Source organism: Leptosomus discolor, chromosome 5 (assembly GCF_034619465.1).
Source record: "Leptosomus discolor isolate bLepDis1 chromosome 5, bLepDis1.hap2, whole genome shotgun sequence".
Taxonomy (NCBI): domain Eukaryota; kingdom Metazoa; phylum Chordata; class Aves; order Leptosomiformes; family Leptosomidae; genus Leptosomus; species Leptosomus discolor.
The window spans coordinates 36,146,908-36,160,809 of record NC_141395.1 but is presented as its reverse complement, the minus strand read 5'-3'; the positions used below and the strand labels follow the sequence as shown (position 1 = coordinate 36,160,809).

General features: G+C 41.3%; 1 protein-coding gene across 2 annotated transcripts in view; it reads right to left on the bottom strand.

Annotated features, from left to right (window-relative positions):
* Positions 1-218: 218 nt before the first annotated feature.
* The window catches only part of CALCRL (calcitonin receptor like receptor), a 29,056-nt gene continuing 15,372 nt past the window's right edge, over positions 219-13,902 (bottom strand). For both annotated transcript variants that reach the window (XM_009955513.2, XM_086465688.1), the window contains exons 8-12: positions 13,204-13,264; positions 13,017-13,083; positions 6,967-7,185; positions 6,559-6,600; positions 219-440 (exon numbers count right to left, since the gene is read on the bottom strand). In XM_009955513.2, coding sequence (XP_009953815.1) covers positions 219-440; positions 6,559-6,600; positions 6,967-7,185; positions 13,017-13,083; positions 13,204-13,264 — 611 coding nt within the window. The remainder of the gene's footprint in view (positions 441-6,558; positions 6,601-6,966; positions 7,186-13,016; positions 13,084-13,203; positions 13,265-13,902) is intronic.

The window sequence follows — 13,902 nt, the reverse complement described above, 5'->3', positions numbered from 1 at the left end:
ACATGTCCAGATGCTACAGCTACACAGAAACACAAACATATGTATATATGCATATATGCATATATACACATACATATGAAAAATGCGTGGGTTTCATTTGCGTCATTTGGGAGAATAACACATCCCAAGTTAGGTAACATCTTCTGGCCGTGAAGTCATTAAATCAAACTTGGAGCGCGCCAGGGTCAGCACAGCGGCATGTGCCGAGCCTGCAGCCGTCAACCGTACAGCTTCTCAGTTTTTAAAATGACGCTCTCCATGTCGTGGTAGCCCTTCCCATTTAAATGTTCGCTGGTGCAGTCGTGGTTGTAGCTGTAGCCTTGAACATCGCTGATGGATGACACGGTGTAAGAAGCAGTGCGCATAGCATCCGAGTGGCTAAAGCTGTGCTCAAACTGGATTTTGTACTGATTCCAGTGTCTTCTCAAAACAGCTTGGACCTACGCCAGAAACCAAAAAGAAATGCACATAAAGCACCAGGAGAGGAATCGCTGCGCTTCGGTCTTTGCTGCACGAGTGCCATAATAAATGTGTCTAAGCAAATCAGGTGGTAAGGCTGAGTAATCCTGGAAAACGGGGGTACCGACATCTGAGCTGTCCCATGAGATGTTCTGAAAGGTTTACAGTTTAAGTAGGTGTTATTCTTCAGCAAATTTGGTGTGAAATGATTAAATTTTACAATTGTAGTGAGTTAACTAGTTGCTCAGGAAAAGCACAGATTGTGGGAGGAGCAGCAACAGCACACTCTTCTCCTTTCTTCCCCATGGACTAAAGTTCAGTCTGGACAGCTCAGTTTTACAGGTGAAAAAGGTCATGTCTGTTCACCCTTATATTCAAAAGGCCACATCCTCAGCTGCTGTAAAGGCTTATACTCTCACCAACCCATAATTTACGTTTGCTATGGTTCTGGCACAAGAAAGCCTGTCTTAATTTCTGACCATACCTTAATCAAATGAAGAAAACAATCTCCCGAACTCTGTATTTCTATCAGGGTTAAAAATAAAGGAGATAAAATAGCTGAAGGCCGCAGCTGGTTTGCATGCCTCCACTGCAAGGATGTGATGTTTATCATCGCCTTCCTCTCCTACAGTTGAGTCAAACACCTGTGCACCTTGGAGCGACCAAGTGGCACCTTCATGAAATTCACATGGAATTTGTCTTTCAGCGGAGGTGCCAAGGGAGGAACACTAAGAATGGTAATAGTTAGTGTTGCTGCTTTTTCAAGAGGGTTGGGGTTTTTTTTTAATATTAAAAAAAAACCCTGCCCACAGATCATGACTATTTAATTTCCTCTTCAGCCAAACTTTGTACACAAAGTACTCCTTGCATTGCCTGGCACAGCCCTGACTTTCAAGAAGTGCTGGAGGGACCCTGACACATTTATCCAGCAGTGCACCCCAAGTCGCAAGCCTCGGTCACAGGCGTGACCTTCACTTCACTGCCTTACACACCAAAGCACTAAACAGTGAAGAGTGATTCCTTCCCCAGTTAAATGTCGACATTGTGGGTAAATAGTTTTAGGATTTTCCATATGTCTTTAGGGTTTCTTTTGTGTTTGCTTTACATTTCCCTAATACAATGGCTTCTTTTGTCTAATTTTATTCTGGCTTTAATGATGAAAAATAAATAGAAGAAAAGGGATGTAATTTTTAGTCTTCCTGCAGTCTGGTATCAGACTCCTCTGTTTAAAGGCAAACTTCATATATCTCAAAATCCTTACAAAGAAAATGAAAAAGGGTAAGGGAAGAAGTATTAACTGAGTGATATAAGAAATTAGTATTTTAGGGCAAAGGAGGTGCTCTTTTACTGTTCATAAAACCATTCCAATCCACTCAAAACATCTAAACACAAATCCACAAACACTGAAGAGAAACCAAGTGCCTTAATAATTCTGAGTATCTGATCTTATCACTTTTCATATCAAAATCCTCTATTTCTTGTGAGTCAAAATGGGGAGTTCTTGTTTCATCACGAGAGTGTTTTGATTAATTAATTTATATTGCTATGCAATATATAGCTTTAAATCTTGCATGGGTTGAAGTAATTTCCTGTCATCCCTCATAAAGCCAAGAGAAGAGGCATATTCAAAATTCCATCTTTTCCAAAAAGGAAGCTCCAAATTTACTTTTAAAAACCCTTTCAACCGATCTGTGCACATCACTAAGCTATGTTCCATTTGTTCTCCTTTCCACAGCCAGTTACCTCAATAAGATCAGTGTTTTACTGAAGAGACACACACACACAAAAGTTACGTATTAAGCAATTTTCACTTCAGATGAGTCAAGCTTGAGGTGGGAAAACACCAGCAACTGCAACTATATGGCTCAACCAAGGTCAAAAACATCTATTGGCAGAGCTGGGAAATAAACTAGACCTGCCAAGTTGCAAAAGAGCCTTAGACTCAGGTCCTCCTCGCCCACATGTCCTCCTAGTTGCTGCCGTAACACCTGTCTTATTTTCAGTTGTTAGTAATATTTGTAAACCAGCCCTAAAGGACAGCAGGCCCTGTAGGTTGAGAGCCATCAGCGTCCCTGCAAGACAAGCGCCTTTGGGCTACTTGGAGGGAGAAAACCGCCTGTTTCGCTTGCTCTCTGGCTGGGGCCAGATCGCTATCAACAGTGCTTCCTGCAAACACCGGTTCCCCTGTGCCTGCCCTGGTGCCCATCACACTCTCGCAGTGCACTTCTAACCGAACCATGTGTTTCTGGTGGGCTTCCCACAGCCTCTCTGTCCCTGCTGAATCAGGGTTTCACCTCTGTCCTACTACATGCCTATTCTGGTAGGGTGTTACAACCCTTCAGTTATTATTACTGTCTCTCACTCTTCTCTAAACTGTCCAATCAATCAGCTATAGAAGAAGATGGGAAAAATCAACACGACAACTGATTTTCATCACTAATTGTACGCTGTTTAACAATATGCATGCCTACCCATGAAGCGAAAACAAAACTTTTACCACTCGTTCCTCAGCTTCCAGCAGTTGCACAGAGCTGTAAATTCAGCTTAGGAGGGGTAGCCCTTTGTTATAAGAAACGGTATTAAGAAATGCATTTAGTGGGGAAAACCCCCCCCCAAAAACGCAATAAATATCACTGTATTTCTCAGTCATCACTAGAGATACCCATTCCAGCTGGAAGGCTCTTCCTTTCTCACCTTGTTAGTTAGCAACGGTGTTTTTTGATGAGTTTTCATGAAGGGCTCCTTCCAGTCAGCTCTTTAACATGCCACTAGCTTGGTGTTCAACATAGCCCAAATTAAACAGCTCAGCAGCCAACAAGGAGAAAAAAAAACCCTCGGCACAACCTTGCCTACTGATAAAGGGACTGCATCACCCTGGAGACCCGAGACCACCATCTTTACTGCCACACTTCTATAGACCAGTGGAAGGCAAGGAAAAAACCCAAACCCCACAAACCTTTGATGACCTACATTATCCATCTTTATCACCTGTTATTAATAGCTCAATAGGAACCTTTCCACTGATTTATCAGAGATCTGGGACAAGCGTCTCCTCTGACTGCAGCCAACGTCACCCTGAAGACCGCTCTAGTCCAGCTCAAACTGGAAAACACAGGAGAAGCATCTTACCCTGTGGGATGCTGGGACATAAGCAGAATGTGCGTGTCCCTCGGGAAGCCCTGCCATGGAAGATGAAGGTGAAGGTCTGCACGTATGCCCTTGTGTGTAAGAGGTTTGAGACGAACAGCTGCAGTGCCTGTTAGAACTGGAATTGACAGACCATCCCTGGCTGCACTGCTCAAGAAGTTTGGAGATGTTCCTTGGCTACAGCCAGTAGGACATACCAGATAGTCTTCTTACATTTCTTAGTTTCTTTTCCCTAGAGCTCTCTGCTAGCAGACCACTTTTACTCTGTTCTTCACCAGAGGTGGCCTGTGAGCCACCACTGGAACGGGGTTTAGCTCCTGCCATTTGGTATAGAAAACATTAAGAGGCACAGTACAGTTGGGAAATGCGAAGATTTAGACAGACAGAAATTAGCGTTTTTAGCATTTGTAATTGCTAACATCCCACTGGGACATCTTTGCCCCACTGTCGATTCCAGTATCAGTATTCCACTTCCAACCACAGAAACACTTGCTGCAGACAAGCGTTAACCCCACTCCCTGACACCTCTCATTTCGTATGGTCTCTAATGAGCTGTTGCTATGATGAGTGATGATACAGCAGCATTTCATATGCAACAGCTACGCTGCGGTTTCAGGCTCTGTTTGGGCACTGGTATGACAGCACGAGACAGGATCTTTTAGTGGACAAAAGAAACACTTTGTGTTCTGTGTAGACATTTTTCCCTACCTACACTGTCATTCTCCCGATGGATTCCTGATTTGCTGATACAGTTGATTATAACGCAGTTAAGTCCCTTCTTGAACAATGTCTAATTAAAAAAAAAAAAAAAAAAAACAAAAAAACCCCTAGTGAATAGTAGTCATTGAAGCAGTGAACCCAAAACTGGTTTACAAAGCATAAATTTCCACTCTGTCGAGAGCAAATACAGACCTGTATGTTTAACGGACAAAGTCAAGGTATAGGGTCTAAAACATTAAATGCCTAAATTCATAAATGCTAAAATGGCTAAATCCCCCTTCTAACATCATCCTGGCAGCAGATGCTCCAGAAGTGATTCAGCTGTTACCATCTGTAGGAGTGTGGAAGAGCTCACCCTTTACCACGGATCAGCCCGTGGTGAATTTGGGAATCTGAATTAGTGGGATGATGCAGGTTTTCTCACACAGCAGAAGAGAGTGTGTAGAAAATATGAGTTTGTAACAATGGAATATTAAGACATACAATTCTTACTGATTATATCACATTTTAAAAATAGGATTTCAACTTGTTTAAGCAATAAAGTAACCTCAGAAGATCCAGAAGGATTAAAAGGCAGAGCTGAGCAGTGGACAATGTTGTTTCATAGAAACTGCAGAGATTTCAAGGTTCCACCCTACCTCCCCATTTTGCACTGGAACAGAACAAATTCTCTGCTTGATTTTCTCCAACTATCTGTTTTTAGAAAGCACTCTGAACTACAAAATCATAGAAGGGAAAGGGCATGTGAGATATCAATGCTGAATGTGGGCAAGTGGTCGAATCAGATCCAGAAGGCTTAATGATGTGTTCTGCTTTGAACCAAATACATCAGCAGGGACTTGAACCTGGAGCTTTCTACTTTACGTTAACGTCAGCTGAACACCACTGCTCCAGGCCCGCTAACGGTGAGAGAGCCTCTCCATCTTTTCTGCCTCCTTGGCAAAAAAAATCATTCAGACATTTGTGTGGGGTGGAGGGGCCAGAAATAAGTCTTGAAGCCCCATGGTAGTTTCACTGCAATTCAGTCAGCATCAGATTTGGGAAGAGGAGGACGGGCGATCTGCACAAATCAGTTCATGTATTGCCCAAATATTTACCTGTAAGTATGTATTACTGTAAAGAAAGTAAGGGTTCCGTCACATAAAACCATCTGGTTACTCCCACACATCTGCTTACAGCCATATGCTGCAACTGCACTAAGCGCACAACAAACAGCTGCGTAGGAGTAAGTGTAGGGTCCTAATTGTTCCTCTGCCAAAAGTGTTGGAAAAGTATCAGTTAGATTTTTGCTGGGGTGTTTTTGTTCATTTCTTTCAGGATAGCTGGATTTTTTTGCAAGCAAGAGCCATATTAACGATTCTGTACATATATTTTTTAGCCTGTCTACCACTTTGATCTCTGACGCTGTAAGGCCCCGTAAGGGCACTCTGCAGCCCGGGGCCTGAGTTTCTAGATGAAAGTCACTGAGTGCACTCCAGTTACAGGACCTTGGTCTATGCAAGGCAGCAGCAAAGCTGGTTGGCTTCAGCAGGCTCGGTACCATCTATTACTGAAATACGGCACGGTCCTCTCATGCCAGAACAAAGAAGTTTTTTCTTGGAGCTGACTGATGATGGTTCCTCAGAAGTGCACTTCTTACTCAACACACCTTTCTGACCCAAGCACAAGCAGCTGTTAAGTTCTGGTTTTTGGAATGATGTTTTTCAGCAGTGCTAAAAACCAGTTTTCCAAACTTCAGCCTAAAATTTTCCCAAAGAGCTGTCATAACATGGCAGAACCCCAGCAAAGCAACATGTACGCGATGCGCTCTGTTCCCACTGCAGAAAGACCAAATACTGCGATTCTGCAGGGCAAAAGATGCCATACAGCTTCTGACATAGACAAATATACCTTCTGGATATTGAATTACATTTTACTTTCATATGGTAATAAGAATGTGTATCAATGTGACAAGTTTCAATTCCTTATGTAATCAAGAGACATTTATATTGCTCAGCACAAAAGAGTTAGTCCGGAAGTACTTAATGATGCCACCAATGACGGCATAGTCTTTCCCAAGCTTTGCTCTTGGCAGCCAGATTATTTTTTTTAATTAGTATTCACCTGACAAATTTTGATTTAGAATTTTTTTTTAAATTATTTAAATATGACAATCTCTTGAATTGCTGAAACAAACCAAAAATATGTAAAATAGGAAAAGTAATATAATTATATTAAAACCTGTTACTTTACCTCTCCATTAAAGAAGCAGAAAATTGTAGCCACCAGGAGACCCTGTAACATAAAAAGAAAAAGATTCTGCTTTATTTCACATGCATATGGATTTTTCCAGGTTTGAGATAATTAGAGGTTCCTGATAAAATTCAGCTATAGATAGCAAAGAAAACACAGTACAAATCTAAACCTGGTGAATTATTTCTAAAAAGATATTATTGAAAATTACTGGGCCAGCTGTCTACCATGATGTTTCTTTCCTTTAAGAAATGAAAATTCAGCATAATGCGAAAGTTAAAGTAATTTATAGGAATACTGCATGAAGGTCTTTAAAAATTAAAATAATGCTATCACTTCTCCTTTATTTGCTTCCCATGCCAACTGCTACCTAGCTCAAGTGAGCAAAAGCTGTTTCAGGCTTCCTACCTGGTAGTGCATAAGGATGTGCATCACATAGTCATACACCTCCTCGGCGATGCGGCCTTCTGGTCGCCATGGAAACAGGACAAATTCAATGCCAAGAAGTGGAACAAGAATCAGGGTGGCTCTCACTGCTTTCATGTACAGGTTGGATTCTGCCTTGTGGGTGTCCTTCAGCTTGGTTATGAGAACACGAACGATATTTAGCAGGAAGAAAAGATTCACCTGTCGGAAAAGAAAATGACACTGAAGACAGTCCAAAAAATAATGCCCCACACTGTTTTGTGATACTAAACCCCAGAAACACTAAGAAAGCTCACACCATGTGGATCACATTGTGACTGTACAACAAACATGAGCTAAAGCTCCTTGAAAACACCTTTAAGTAACCGGGAGTGGGCTCCAACATCTATTAACCACATCCATGCCTCTAACTTCTCAAGCAAGCGTCCACCCAGGTTAACTGTCAGTCTTCCAGTGCTAACGACCCACGCACCTTCCTCTCTGCTATCACAGTAACAGCACGCAGCTGAGTGCTGAGGGTTTTTTTTAAACAACGATGTCTTTTTAGGTTGGTCAAGAAAGAGGATGACGCTGTTCCCTCTTTGTGTTTAAATATGGTTTTGAAAAAACCTACTATTTTATTTTTCAAATATGAATTTGACAAATTTATAGAGAAGAAAAAAAATCAGATTTAAAAAAAAAATAAATAAAATGAAGTAAAATCACAGTCAAGATGCTGCTACAAGGAACCGCATGCTCCTGCAGACAAACAGCAGATTTAACATTCTTACAGAGGCCAATGGCTGGGGTTTGGGTCATTCAGCAGAACTTGCAAATGGGGCAAGCACCGAGCTGATTCTCCACATCATTCTCATGCAGTACTGAGCCTGATTAGCATTTCCCTGGCTATTAAGGCTTTCTCTTTAACAGTGCTATGTATCTGTTCATTCAGTTTCAGACAAAAAATAATCCCAAACTGGAACCACAACTGTGCAGACTGTATCGTTCAGCATGCGAGCTCTCATTGCAAGCAACCGCAAGACTAATACACTCGCATCACACACATGCCCCTCAACAGCTTGAGGATGTGAGTAACCGGAGCAACAGCAACGACAGGGCTGATTACACCGCGTGTTCATCCATCACGCAGTCATGGCAGCCCTGTGCAGAAACTAGTGCTAGGAGAGACCTTGAGAACTCAGCCAGTCCCATCGCCTTGCCCAAGGGCACAGAGGCAAGACCACGCTGCTCAGGGGACCCACTGTGGGAGGGAGAGACCTACAGTCTGGTCCTCTCTTCTTCCAGGTAATTGTCGGTCCTTGTCAACTACTATCCAGAGGCAAAAGGCAGGAGACGAAGAAGCCAGCAGACAGAGAGACAGACAGACAACTCCCTTCTAAAAAGACTGGGAATTCCTGGTCGAGGGGGAGGCCCTGCCTTGCTGTAGTACAAGTGCAAACGGGGAAGCCATTTCAGACCATGCATGTCACCATGTCCTCTACAACCCTGGCAGAATTCTTTCATGTCAGTTAAGGCTTTCATGATAAACAGCTGTATATTGTTATAGCAACAAGGCCCTTGACAGATATATGATGTTATTTATATTCTACTTACATGCTACTTAAATCTTTTTAACAGGAAATCGTTTTACATAGGAAACTACTGCATGAATTTCTCCTGGAAGTCTCCAGCTACCTTTAAGCTTTGTTTAAGCAACCAAGGTCTTCTGATTCTTTCTCAAGGGATTTATTTAGATTTTATGCAGCCCACGATCCCCAACCAACTTCCTATAGTACACACAGACAATAAGTCCTTCCTCTGTTTCTAAATTTAAACCTTCTCAAATCTACTAGTTCAACACTAGCATGTCTCAAACACAGACTTTTCAGCCCTCTTGTGCTTTGGTAGCATGGCCGATTCCTGTAATACTGTCCTTGAATGCTAACTGAAGAGGGGAGTTGCAGCAGCCAGCAGTAAAATACCACCCAGCAAACTATTTCATTTACAACATGCTGAAAACGCACAGAATTTTTCTAATTGTTCCACCAAAACCAAAAAGCACAAAAATAAGCACACAAAGAGTTTGCAAATAGGTATTAGGACAAACAGAAAAGATGAACAAGGCAAAGTAGAGGACAGAGAACAGTCTCAGTGTCAGTAAAAGCACGCAGTGCCGACTTTTGATGAGTATCTCTTCTGTCACAAATATAGCAAGATCAGCATGAACTGAATTCCTAAAGTGATGAAAACAGGTCTTGACTTTAGTAAGGCAGTGAGTAGGTTTTTACATTTAAGCAAAAGTAGGCCAGTGGATCTACTTGCATATATATTATCATCATCAACTTGACTGTGATGGTCTGTAAAGCCCAGAAGGAGTCCCGTTGTGCTAGCTGCACTATGAACACATACTGAAATACCGGCAGCTCCACAGGGACCTAAGAAGTGAGCTAGGCAAATGAACAAAAATGGAAACAAAGGCACAGAGGGCAATCCTAGACAAAAAGCAATGTTGGTGCCTACACCGGGAACTTAGTAGAATTTAGGTTCTGCCTAAAGAGTGGCTGTGAACTTAGCGTGTAAGTCAATAGGTGCTGCAGTTCGTGAATTAAACTCTCCTCAGGTGCTGATGTTTCTACTTCTCTGCACGTTGAGTTTGTGCTAAGCAGTATGGTAATCCTTATTAGCATGGAGGTTCAAATTCCTCCTTAGGACTATATAAACAGACCATTCTCAGCTCAAGAAACTCAGAAATTCTTAGATACTAGCTGGTAGCTATTGCATGTTTTTTAATAAAGTTATATACAGCTGCAGCTTCAAGCTTTAGCCTGCCTGAGCCTGGCCTGCAGGGGCAGAACACCTACATGTGCTCATGAAGACAAGTTTTATACTGGCCTGTGGACAGTCCCAAGGCTGGGCACATGAATGCTAAGCCTTGAACTTCTAAACTCTCAAGTCTTGTACTGAGTCCAACTTGAAGTCATTAAATAGGTCAGTGACAAAGTCAGGAGCTCCTGAACTTCCTCGTAGTAGACATTCACTTAGTACCCTCACTTCTGCTAAAAGAATTTGTATCTATAAAAGGCTGTCAGCCTAAGACACTAATACAGAACATCATTATAGGGCAAAATAAACATCCCTGTAAAATGATTTATACAAATAATGGCATAACTAAATCAAAACCTACTCTTTCAGTGGCACCAATGCAAACTAAATCACTAGTGTGCTGGCACATCTTTAATCTGCACTGGAATCACTACTGCTTTTACTAAAATCCTAGTCCAGGGCTTTTTTTTTCCTCCCCTCCATTTTGATCAGTATTTACCTAGTGTAAAAACTAAACATCACCCTCTGCTGTTTCCTTCCCACACGATTTCTTTAATTGTGGTTGCTCAGGCAAACAGTTGTAATTAAATGGTCAACTGAAGACAATTCCAACCAAAATGCAACCTATGTCTGCTCCCATTTCCAGTTTCTTTGGCAGGGATCTGACCACAGTTATGTAATAACAGGGACTGTAAAAGGAGCATTATTGTTAACTTTACGCAATTATAGGATTTTCAGTGATGCACAGAGTTAAATTCCCATTGGTTTCTGCAAATTCTCCCTGGCACCCACTTGACAGTCCTCTTCATTTTCTTTGAGGTCTTGCTCCTGCAAGTAGAAACAGCGTCTTCTTCCTTGTTATCTAATTTGCAGTTGAATATTGTTGCTTAAACATCTACTAAAGCAGGTCATGCTTAGTAAAGTGTGAAAATTGTATCTGGCAAGCAAGCTGCTTAAGCAAATGAGGGTTCTGTTCACAAAGCCTAAACACATGCGTTTCATCTAATGTCTTATCTCTGGCTTGTCTTTTCTGAATTGACATATTACATTTTTTTTGGTTACCAGAAAGGAAAGCAACTCCTTTAAGGTACTTTCATATCACAGGCAAGATGTGGAGCTGTGTTTAATGGTTTTTATTCCTACACGGTTTTCAAATAAATTTACTGATTTTACTGAGGCAAGAAAAATGCAAGAGAAACATCTTCAGTCAGCTCATGAAAAGTATAGGAATACAAAGGTATACCTATTTGTAAATTGCAAAGAGAGTGGACGCAGATTCTGCCCAAACCACCACAGAGGGGCAGTTGTTATGTCTCCAGTAAAATCAAAGGATATTCTTAGTATTGCCTTGAATGGAAAAAAGATTTGACAATTTGGGAGTGTCATTTGAAATCAGTAGGAGTCTTGCCACTGTTTTCAGCATGACTTTGTGGACGCCACTGCTGGGAAGGAGAAAATCATCTTACCTCCTAAAATGAGGTCATTTCATGGAAAATGGTACAGTCTCATAACTTTTACACAAATTTTTCTGTTATTTCAGCAAGCTCTGACTAGTACAAGTTATATTTCAGCTTTAAAGAGCTTTACTTGAGTGATATGTCTGTGAAGAGACACCTGGACAAAGGAAGTAACAACCCACAAGGTAATGCAGAATAGCATACATATTCTGGGTGAAACACAGCACCACTGAAGAGAGCAAAAAAACCCTATGCCTTTCTGTAAAAACAGGATTTCACCTTCTGTGTAAACTAGAGAGAAGAAAAATTGAAAGGATTTAGAATTGGTTTTAAGTTTACAGATTACAGCACTAGTTAAAGTGTCTTTACATGAACATACATGGCAGACCTGACTAACAGGACGAGGGATTATCAGTAATAATTCACACCCCAAGGGCCCTGAATCTCAATCGTTTCATGGGGGCTGTCTCTGGCTTCCCATGCAGAAGACCTCAGCTGTGTCATGGTACCATCTTCAAAATAATCTTAAAAATATAAGTTCACCAGCCAATTTCACTGTGAATGAAAATGGGAGTCACAAGAACCACAGGATTTATGCAGTGGTCTTCAGACAGAATTCTCTATGCACAGAATGCCCTCTGCAAACATTCATTAACAATTTAACAGAAGAGGAAATTCATGTGGATCAGAAAATGAAATTATTTCCAAAAAGTTACTTAACGTTTTAATTCTTAATGAATTTCCTTGCATGAACTGAAAACCCATATAAAAAGTCAGCAGATGAGTCTAAAATACTTTTGCCAGATCAGCTTGAAGTTTCTGTTACAGTAAGAGAGATGACTGTACTCCATAGTCAGCAGCTTATTCCGGTCACATATAGAATGCCTCTACACTGCAGCATTCTCTGTGTTCTGCATTCACAGACATCAATTGTGTAAATAGTTACGTGGGTAGCTGTATTTTCTTTTATTACACACCTATTTCTATTTAGCAATAATCTATTGACTGAATTTCATAGGTTAAATTCTGTCCTAGAATAACTGAAGTGCAATACTGATTTCTATACAGTGGAGTCTCGTCTAGAATTTAATGTCTTCAGTAGCAAACATTTGTGTAATAGAGCTGGCACTAACTTGAAGTGTAAGAGAAAACATTGTGCTCTAAGAGTTCAGGAGGATTAGTGAGGCAGAGGAGTTGCAGCACCCCAGTGGCCAGCGCACACACTGCTAGATTAGTATCAGAACAGGGGCAGTCACAGATACTTGCAGAACTGTTTCCACCGGTTCTTTCCCAAGGGCCTGCTGTAGTTTCTCTCCATTCCCTATTCCCACCCACAGTCAGTCCTCACATTCAGGAGCCCTCTTTCTGAACCTCAGTCAGGTAGTTGTTTGGCCACATTAGCACAGTGACACAACGATGCTAGTAGTAGGGTCAACTTGGCAAGTGAGAAAGTGTTCTCAGCAAAAGGAAGGATTTGAACACAACCCTCCAGTACTCCAGGTAACGTTTAGTCCTTCCTTGTCACTGGCGTGTAAGTGAGACAACAATCAACACTGCAAAACCTGAGTTTCTCAAAGGGTCAGGGGTACAGCTCCTAATAAGGCCAAGCCTTGTGTATCTGGTGTGTCTCAGGCACCTACTGGGTTAAGTGAGAGTCCTGTGAATGACAGTGCCTCTAAATGTTAGCCTTAGGCTCTTACCAACTTTATAAACCCATGAAGAACAGCCAGAAAACCAATAGGAAAAACAAGTTATTATCTTAAAAATGCCTACCAACAGAGCAGCACAAATAGGGCCATGGATGATGTACAGCAGATGGGTATCAGAGCTGATCCAACAACTAGAGAAAACAAATAAGAAAAGGAAAAAAAAAATTGGCATTGCATTATCTGTTGTATTGCTTTTCTACCCCTTAAAGAAAAGATAATAGTTTTGTAAAGCAAGTTGAGATGCTACTTACTTGTCATTATAATATAAACTCCTAGCAACAGCATGTATGCAGGCAGGAATCAGTGGAAAACCTGTAAAGAAAAAATAAATTTTTCTTCATATATAAACCTGGCTAATAACTAAGTAAATTTGCATCCCTTGCAGAAATCATTTGTATTTTCACCTCATCCAAGCTATGTAACTGCAGAGCAAACAAGAGTAACAGGGACCAATCTGTTTCTATTTTCTCAGATTTCTTTCTGAGGGGTGTATGAAACCTTATTCGTACTGTCTTGCCAAGGAAATCCAGACCAACACACAGCAAGAAAACGCAAATCAAACCATAACTTTTTAGAATGCAACAATCGATCTTCATTAACCCAGATGTTTTTCAGACTGCAAACTGCAGCAACGCTAAAGCATTAGGTAATATTAAAAAGGTAATTGTATATATGACCATAGCTTTAACAGTATGATTAACAACGTTGGTGATGTCCTCACCTATACTTGCTGGGTATTCAGAAAACAAAGTCATCCGCAAAACAAATTTGAAAACAGACTCTGGAAATCAGGCCTAATTCAAAACTTAAAAAGAATAAACCAATCCATCATCTGGGGTCCTTGACACACTGGTGGTACCTGATGTTCAGAAACTGCTGAGCACCTGGGATCCTTTCAGCACCACTCAGCTGTGTGTGCAGCGGGACAGCTAGCGACCCAGGTACCAAGT